General features: G+C 41.1%; 1 protein-coding gene across 1 annotated transcript in view; it reads left to right on the plus strand.

The window, feature by feature from the left end:
- Nucleotides 1-1181: 1181 nt before the first annotated feature.
- LOC138956962 (uncharacterized) overlaps nt 1182-10000 on the plus strand; it is a gene marked incomplete at its 5' end in the record, with an annotated part of 10072 nt that continues 1253 nt past the window's right edge. The window contains 2 exon segments of the mRNA XM_070328153.1: nt 1182-1319; nt 6881-10000. The exon segment at nt 6881-10000 is cut by the window's right edge and continues 1253 nt beyond it. Of these exon segments, the coding sequence (XP_070184254.1) occupies nt 1182-1319; nt 6881-7064 (322 nt within the window).

The following is a 10000-nucleotide window of genomic DNA, read 5'->3' on the forward strand; positions in this document are numbered from 1 at the left end:
TCTCTCTCTCTCTCTCTCTCTCTCTCTCTCACTCCGTGAATGTTCAGTCTTTGTATGGCATTATACAACATGACGGTTTGAAAGTAAATCTTAACAAAAGCTCATAATTTACTGCGATACGCACCATTGATTGTGAGCGTGCAAGCATGCAGGTCTATTCATGTCTTTGTTCATAATTAATGTGCAAAACAGCAGTTACGTCAGTCAGTATTCAACTGAGCAAAACCAGGTGGTCTGCTTTTCAAATGTTACGCAAATGGTTTGAAGGTCCGTTTATCGCAACAACAAACAAGTCGCGTAAGGCGAAAATACAACATTTAGTCAAGTAGCTGTCGAACTCACAGAATGAAACTGAACGCAATGCAACGCAGCAAGACCGTATACTCGTAGCATCGTCACGCCGGATATGACGTCATCAACGACATTTATCAAAAAAATGAAAAAAGTATTCGGGGATATCATACCCAGGAACTCTCATGTCAAATTTCATAAAGATCGGTCCAGTAGTTTGGTCTGAATCGCTCTACACAAACACACGCACAGACAGACACACACACACACATACACCACGACCCTCGTTTCGATTCCCCCTCTATGTTAAAACATTTAGTCAAAACTTGACTAAATGTAAAAAGAGTTTCAAATCACTCAAAGAAGTAGTCAAGCAACAGACGAACAACAGAACAGTGTGTGAGTGTGTGTGTGTGTGTGTGTGTGTGTGTGTGTGTGTGTGTGTGTGTGTGTGTGTGTGTGTGTGTGAGGGGGTGCGTTGGGGGCGCGCGCGTGTGTGTGTGTGTGTGAGTGTGTGTGTGTGTGGTGAGGGAGTGTGAGTGTGTGTGTGGGTTTGTGTGTGTGTGCGCGTGTGTGTGCGCGCGCTCGTGTGTGTGTGTGTGTGTGTATTGTGTGTGTGTGTGTGTGTGTGTGTGGGTGTGTGTGTGTGTGTGAGAGAGTGCGTGCGTGTGTTAGCAACTTTCTTGCCAGTTGTAGTTGCAAGGAGGAACAGTTACAGTCATTGTGGAATGGTAGAGAGTTTTGTTCTGGTGGTGGTGGGGGGGGGGGGGGGGGGGGTGGGGGTGGTCATCGCCGTCATATTGTTGAGGTGTTGTTTCGCGGGGAATACCAAAGAATGTTCCAATCATAATAGCGCTATTGAGCAAAATTATTGTTTTTCCTTGTTGCAGGAAAGAACAGCTTCAGCTGTGGGGCACTGTAGCGGGGGTGGTGGCAGTCATGTTGCTGGTGTGTTGCTGTTTCAAGAGTGACGGAATCTGCAACGGCACGAAGGAGGGTGAAAGTTCCTTCATGGACCGCTTTCGGAGGTTGGTATCATGTGAATCACGTGACAGCGCACGAGAAAGCTATTTATTCAAGCCTGTGAACAGGCAGCAAAAGGACCAACAACAACAACAACAACAACAACAACAACAGCAACAACAACAACAACAACAACAACAACAATGCAAGCAACTGAAAAGTGCAAACAAAATTATCCGTTAAGCAAAGTTCACTTTAGTTGAGTTGAGTTGAGATAAGTTCACTTCACTTCACTTCACTTCACTTTAGTTTAGTTTCAATTCGATCCAGTTCTGTCTGTCCAAAACAATCATCGTTTCAAATCATCGACTATCGCACCAATAACCACGTCAGCTTTCAATGAACATACATACGTCATCAATGCCTGTAAATTGCATACAAGCATAACCCTTTCCACCAGACCAATGTATGCAGTAACTTCCATCCTGCCAGACTGTCGACCTGAATTGCTCTGAATGCTCTGAGTGGTTACACTCCTTCACTTCATTGATTAGCTGTACTGTGACAGTCTTCTTACGCCATTTATAATTGCTGTCTGAGTGGTGTGTCTACAGTGCGTGTTGTTTAGAGAAGAGCCTAATGTCTGCCCCATTGTATAGATGTCTATGAGAAAGAAAAACAAGTCGCGTAAGGCGAAATTACTACATTTAGTCAAGCTGTGGAACTCACAGAATGAAACTGAACGTAGTCCGCCGCTAGTGCAAAAGGCAGTGAAAGTGATGAGCCTGTTTGGCGCGGTAGCGATTGCGCTGTGCTTCATAGCACGCTTTACTGTACCTCTCTTCGTTTTAACTTTCTGAGCGTGTTTTTAATCCAAACATATCATATCTATATGTTTTTGGAATCAGGAACCGACAAGGAATAAGATGAAATAGTTTTTAAAACGATTTCGGAAATTTAATTTTGATCATAATTTTTATATTTTTAATTTTCAGAGCTTGTTTTTAATCCAAATATAACATATGTATATGTTTTTGGAATCAGAAAATGACGAAGAATAAGATGAAATTGGTTTTGGATCGTTTAATAAAAAAATAATTTTAATTACAAGTTTCCGATTTTTAATGACCAAACTCACTCATTAGTTTTTAAGCCACCAAGCTGAAATGCAATACCAAATCCCGGGCTTCGTCGAAGATTGCTTTGCCAAAATTTCAATCAATTTAATTGAAAAATGAGGGTGTGACAGTGCCGCCTCAACTTTTACAAAAAGCCGGATATGACGTCATCAAAGGTATTTATCGAAAAAAAGAAAAAAACATCCGGGGATATCATACCCAGGAACTCTCATGTCAAATTTCATAAAGATCGGCCCAGTAGTTTAGTCTGAATCGCTCTACACACACACAGACAGACAGACAGACAGACACACAGACACACATACACCACGACCCTCGTCTCGATTCCCCCCTCTATGTTAAAACATTTAGTCAAAACTTGACTAAATGTAAAAAAACAAGAAGAGCAAACGCTCGATCGAGTCACTTTCGCAGTTCTGAATATTATTTGAGGCATCAGATGGACAGGAAGAAATTGCTATTCACAACACAATGAGTCACGTTCACATAAAATTTGAGCCCGGTCACTTTTATAGTTTCCGAGAAAAGCCCAACGTTAAGTTGTGTGTTGCCGAACAGAAAAGGCTAGTTATCTCCCTTGTTTTTCTGATAACGTTCGTAAAAGGCTACAGATGTAAATACTTTGATGTAAAGAATAATCCTACAAAGTTTCAATCACATCCGATGAACTTTGTCAAAGATATAAAATGTCTAATTTTTCCTTTGACGCTGACCTGTGACCTTGAAAAAGGTCAAAGGTCAACGAAACCATCGTTAAAGTGTAGAGGTCATTGGAGGTCACGACTAAACAAAATATGAGCCCGATCGCTTTGATAGTTTCCGAGAAAAGTCCAACGTTAAGGTGGTGTCTACGGACGGCCGGCCGGACGGCCGGCCGGACGGCCGGCCGGACAGACTAACACTGACCGATTACATAGAGTCACTTTTTCTCAAGTGACTCAAAAACACACACGCAGGCAGGCACACACGCACGCACGCATACATACACGCACGCACACACACTGTCTGTCTGAGTGTCTGTCTGTCTGTCTGTCTGTCTGTCTGACTGACTGTCTTTCTGTCTGTCTATCTGTTTGTCTGTCTGTCTGTGTGAGTGTCTGCCTGTCTGTCTGTCTGTCTGTCTGTATGTCTGTCTATCTGTATGTATGTCTGACTGTCTGTCTGTCTCTCTGTGTGAGTGTCTGTCTGTCTGTCTGTCTGTCTGACTGTCTGTATGTCTGTCTATCTGTATGTATGTCTGACTGCCTGTCTGTCTGTCTGCCTGTCTGCCTGTCTGTCTATCTGTCTGTCTGCCTGTCTGTCTGTCGAAGAGAGAGTGAGTTTGCATCTGTCAGTCTGTCTGTCAATTTGTCTGTCTAAGAACAAGAACAAGAACAAGAACAAGATTTTATTCCTTTAAGGCCTTAGCCCCTTTCGGAAGGGGGCTGGTTACACAAAAGTAAAGCGTGTGTGCAGCAGCAATCCACACACGCGTCGTTTCAAGTGAACAGAAGAAAAGACAATGTATAATCACAAAATACTAATGCTTAAACAGCATTTTCTAAACATTTAAATGAAAAATACAAGAACTTAGCTACATTGCAAAGTATAGTTTCATTTTTCACAGACAACAACTGTGCAAGTTTGAAGTTCGAAGGACATCTACAAAATTTTGCTGGAATAAATTGACATCTTAGATTTTCCAGTGCAGGGCAGCATAAAACAAAATGCAATTCATCTTCAGTACTAGATTGACACAAACGACAGACCAAATTATTTTCACTTACAGCTTTATACCTTTCTGTATGTAAAGCAAGTCTGGAAATACCCAATCTAAATTTAACCAAAACATTTAAAATGTGTCTGTTTACTGGAATTGACAAGTATGTTTCTACAAGATTTGTTGTCTTAAAGGTACGGTACAATGCAAACCCGTCGCTAGTCTGAATATGGTTATCCCACTCTTGCCACCGGCAGTCAATAATGCGTTGCTTAAAACATGCCAAAAACGAATTAATACAGGCTACACCTAGGTTAATCCATACATACTGAAAACCATATCGACACAGGCACAACCGTACCTGTGATGCCCAAGTAGATTTACCTCTGCTATCTAGAGTAAACAACATCTTATATGCTTTACGAGGTAATCTACTGTCATCCATTCTTGTCAGTTTCAGCCAGTATCTTATGCAACGTACATATGAATTTAAGTAAATGGGATCACGTCCAAATTCACCATATACAAGATCATTAGGAGTACGCCTGTCAACACCTAAAAAAACGTTTTAAAGCAAACAAATGCACCTTTTCTACTGTTGCTGCCTGCATCAGACCCCATACCTCAGCACCATACTGAACAATAGGTTGAACTTGTGAGTCAAAAAGCTTGATAAAAACATCCAAAGACAATCTATCGAATTTATACAAATTACTCATAATACACAGTACTGCACGTTTTGCTCTGGCAACTAGATCTTGACAAGCAAAATTAAAGCTTAATTTGGTAGAAAAATAAATACCTAAATACTTGTATGCATTTACTACCTCCATTCTTTGCCCACCAAAATACCAAACTTCACGAGCAGCTAGATATCCACCTTTACGAAAAACCACGATGTTACTTTTCCCCATGTTTACTTTAAGCTCAAGGCGCTGTGAAGCAGAATATAGACTATGTAGTTGTGACTGCAGACCAACAACAGTTTCAGACAGCAAAGTAATATCATCGGCAAACAGTAGAATGAACAATTCAACAATGTCAGGGTTTAAAGTAATACCATGCCTACCATTATCAATGATTTCCAATGCCAGCTCATTTATAAATAGAGCGAATAAAATTGGACTGCACACGTCTCCTTGCTTCACACCTTTTGTACAATTAATGAAATATGTTAGTTGAGCACCACATCGTATTTTAGCCTTGACCACTGCATACATACTTTTAATACATCTGTACAACTTTCCCTTTATACCATTTTTAATCAAAATTGGCCAGAGCAGTCTGCGTGAGATACTGTCAAAACATTTCTCAAAATCAATGAAAGCTTTGTCTGTCTAAGAGATAGATAGAGAGAGAGAGAGAGAAAAAGAGAGAGAGAGAGAGAGAAAGAAAGAGAGAGAGAGTGAGAGAGAGATATAGTATTTGTGGGTGCGAATGTTGTCTGTCTGTCTGTTTGTCTGTCTGTCTGTCTGCCTGTCTCTCTGTCTGTCTGTCTGTCTATTTGTATGTCTCTCTGTCTGCCTGTATCTCTGTCTGTCTCTCTGTTTGTCTGTCTACGCGGAAGTCAAAAGATCATTAAGTTCTGAATACTGCACCTGTAAATATACCAAAATCGACCAGTAAATAGAGAGACACATCCATCTTTTCAGACTATTGATGTTTTCTGCACTCTATTGTTTTCACTCCCTCGAAAAATTGATTAAACTTTGCCAATCTTCTGTCGCTGTCAGTCATTTGTTTTTAATGGTTTTTTTTCTACAGTGCGTGTCTGCCTTAGCACAATGTTCAGCTTTTATTCTCCTTATGCGTGCATGACTCGTATGTCTGCCTCAGTGTTTGCTGACAACATATTGTGTATTCTTGAACACCAGAAACATGACTAAGGCTAACAAGTGATATCATGTTTTAATAATGCACCCTTAAACACAACCCTATCGACCAGGCTCATTTCAAAAGAAGGAGAGGGGCGGGGAAGGGGGGGGCGAGAGAGAGAGACACACACACACACACACACACAACCACACACACACAACCACACACACACAACCACACACACACACACTCACACTCACACACACACACACACACACACACATACACACACACACACACACACACATACATACTCACAGAGAGGGGGAGAATGGGAGAGAGAAATTGACACACAGACAGACAGAGAAAGAAAGAGACAGAAAGAGAGAGAGAGAGAGAGAGAGAAACAGAGAGAGAGGCAGAGATACAGAGAGAGACAGAGAGAAAGAGAGAGACAGAATGAGAAAGAAAGAGAGAGAGAGACAGACAGACAGACAGACAGACAGACAGACAGACAGAGAGAGCGAGAGAGAGAGAGAGAAACAGAGAGAGAGGCAGAGATACAGAGAGAGAGAGAGAGAGAAAGATAGAGACAGAATGAGAAAGAAAGAGAGACAGACAGACAGACAGACAGACAGACAGACAGAGCGAGAGAGAGAGAGAGAAACAGAGAGAGAGGCAGAGATAAAGAGAGAGACAGAGAGAGAGAGAGAGAGAGAGAACGAGAGAGACAGAATGAGAAAGAAAGAGAGAGACAGACAGACAGACAGACAGACAGACAGAGAGAGCGAGAGAGAGAGAGAGAGAGAGAGAGAGAGAGAGAGAGAGAGAGAGAGAGAGAGAGAGAGAGAGAGAAAGAGAGAGATGCACATGTCGATCCCTCATGCAAGCCTGTAGACCTTTCCTGAGCTGTTTGTGTCCACCCCAATCGAAGAATTGATCAACTTGTGTCACTGTTCTGTCATTGTCACAGGAAAAGGCAAGAGCCTGCACTTACCGACCTCAGCCACGCAGACCCCGCAACCAAGACCACTTCTCTCAGTTACGACCGCTTACCTCCCCTCCCTCCTGTGACGCCACTTCCGGAGAAAAACAACTATGGCTTCCGGGGAAGGTCCAACTCCGGTTACGAAGACGATGACGGCTACTTGCGCTAAATGGTCGAGTTTGACAGAAAGATAAGGGAATATTCAAGTTAGGTGTCCCAAATTCGAGGTAGCAGTATTGTTTAAGAATAGTGTTTTAAATTCTAGGAAGCAAGGTTGCAATTAAAGGTACCAAACTGTACAGAAAGAGAGAACCATTGTAGTGTGATGAAACTTGAACTTCGTGATGAAAAGCGATAGTTTTGCCATTGCAATTTGATTCATTCCGTGCACTTTATTTGCATGATTAGGGACATAACCAAATGGTGGACTCTTCACGGACAGAGTTAATTTTGGAAACTGTAATTTAAGACACCGAAAACAAAGGCTAGATTTTTCGTACTGATGAGATATCAAGGGGAAAGAAGATTAGTTTGACTTGAGAAATCAAATCATTTCACAAGCCTTTGTCCGCATGTTCGTAATGGTTGACCTTTGAGTGAATTTCGGACACTGAACTTAAATGTTACCAAACCATAATTGTAATTATGAAAAAGAAACGATCACAGTACCATTTTTAACATCTCAGTTGGAACTATTGAGTTGAGCTATTTCAGTTAAGACAAAACGAATCAATGTTTTGTGTTTATTTTTGGGGGGGGTGGATTCGAGCTATACTGAATGTTTGTGGAGTTTTTGAATTTTATGTAAAAAAAAGTTGCAACATAAAATGAACTTTTAAAACGCAGTTCTTGACTGAGCTTTAACAAAGTTGTAGCCTTACGACAGTGTTTTAAAAGATCACTTTAACAGTGGATGCCATGGAAGGGGAGGATTTGTTGTTTTGTTTAAGCATAAAAGCAAATCAAAGAGCCATTGGGGTTAAGCGAACGAACGCGTTCATATAATGAGATTGCCTTAAGAGTTTTATAACAGAGGCCTGACAGGAAAAGTCCATACTTAGGCCTACTCACGCTTTCTGAGAAATATTTGACGGAAGGATGGCATCTGTTGTCTTTAGGTTAAGTACATTGTACACTGTAAACTGAAGTGTTACACCTTTGAACACACTTTTTGCAACCCGTTGTGAACACTGTGCGACATGCTATATAACGTAGCACACATGGCAAACGTAGCACACATGGTAAACACTAAATAGTGACACTGACACTGACACATAGTTTACTGTCAAGCTGGCAGCCATACACAGGTTGGGATTTGGGGCAGGGGCGATCGAGACGCAATATGTACAAAGAGTGCATAGCATGGGTTGCCCATTTTATTGTTCGCTGGTACAGCGATGTATGTCTTTGTTCAGTTCGTGTTTTCACAAGATGAATCGATCGCGAGTTGGTCAGTATGTCACCAAGTCACTGTGTGTGTTACTTTTTGAAGTACGTAGAGTGATATATATTTATTCATGTATTTATATGGAAGATTTATATAGCGCTTGGCGTTCTCTAAGCGCTTTACATATTAATTTCTGCCGTGTAAGATGGAATTGTTTTACACAATATATCACGCATTCACATCGGCCAGTAAATCTCAAGCCATTACGGCGAATATTTACTTTTCACGGCCTATTATTCCAAGCCACACGAGTATTTGGTGGACTTTTTTTTTATCAATGCCAATACATTTTTGCCAGGAAAGACCCTTTTGTCAATCAAGGGATCTTTAACGTGCACACCCCAATGTAGTGTACACGATATAGTGTATAGTATTCCACACAGTCTTCACAACTGGTTTACAAAAAGTATGTTCAAAAGTTTAGAGTGAACGAACAACTTGCTGCACGTCTGTTAACGTTGTCCCTGTATTCACTCAATGTTGGGAGCTTTCTCGTCTTTGTATCCTCTCGTCCATACTACTGAGTATATCGTCACGCTCATAAGATAATTGCCTATGGGGGTCCTGATTTGGCCTATATGGTCCGCTGGACCCAAAAAGCAACAACTAACTAACTAACTGATTGCCTATGTCATTTCTTAGAGTTTTGAAAAAAAAACGTGTAAAAGTTTTCGGTTTTTGAACAATCTGCCTATCTTATGTTTGTAATAAGTTGCAAATTGCCTATCTCGAGCGGTTGAAAGCGGAATAAGCGAGAGTTAAAGAGCTGGCAGCAACATTTTCAATCAGCACAAGTGCATAACAACCCAAATAAGCTTTTGTACACCAAAAAAGTCTTCCTGTATGAAAGCAGAAGCCTCTGCTGAAAAGTGCCTAGCTCAGAAACGAGAACGGCAGTTTTGTTTACGTAACCGTGACAACAAGTTCCGGTGGTCTGAGAGTTTGTACTCTCTAACACATCACAGGTACCCTTCCAGTAGCTTCCCCTGTAGTCTCACTGCAGAAATGCCTAACACTGAGTTAGGTATTTTTCTTATGAGCGTGACGATATGCTTCGTTAATAAATAAAGATATATCAAATGTATTTACATTATATTTTGTACAGGACTGGTCTAAGCTGCTAAGCACACACTGAATATATAATTTATAAATTGAGAGTTTACAGATCATATATTTTTAATTTCAACATCATTGTATTCAATGTTCTGTAAAAAGTTGATTTCTTGTGGACGAACATTTATTAAGCCTTATCCCGCGTGCACTAATGTCAAAATTTTACAGAGAACGATGGCTAGTATGCCTTCTTTTGTTAAAGGCACAGTGAGCCTCCCGTAAACCATCACAGATACTGTCAGGCTTTTACACACAGTACAAACACCCTTTAAACACTCACCGCTTGAGAACATCCTAGGTGCCCTCCGTAAAGAGCGAGCAATTTTCAAAGAATTTATTTTTGCGTGGTTTATCTTACCCCTGAGCCATCGTGAACCCGTGTGATCCAGTTTCCCTTTTTCACAATGTAGTCGTCAGTTAGTAATTTGAATGCGACTCGATGTGAGCTTATCCGCAATAGCACGTTATAATGTACCTCTGACTATGCACGAAACAAACGGCTGTGGTTCACAAGAACTCTAGCGATGGCTTTTGACTGTTCAGAG

Source organism: Littorina saxatilis, unplaced genomic scaffold (genome assembly GCF_037325665.1).
Source record: "Littorina saxatilis isolate snail1 unplaced genomic scaffold, US_GU_Lsax_2.0 scaffold_1729, whole genome shotgun sequence".
In the NCBI taxonomy this organism is placed as follows: Eukaryota; Metazoa; Mollusca; class Gastropoda; order Littorinimorpha; family Littorinidae; genus Littorina; species Littorina saxatilis.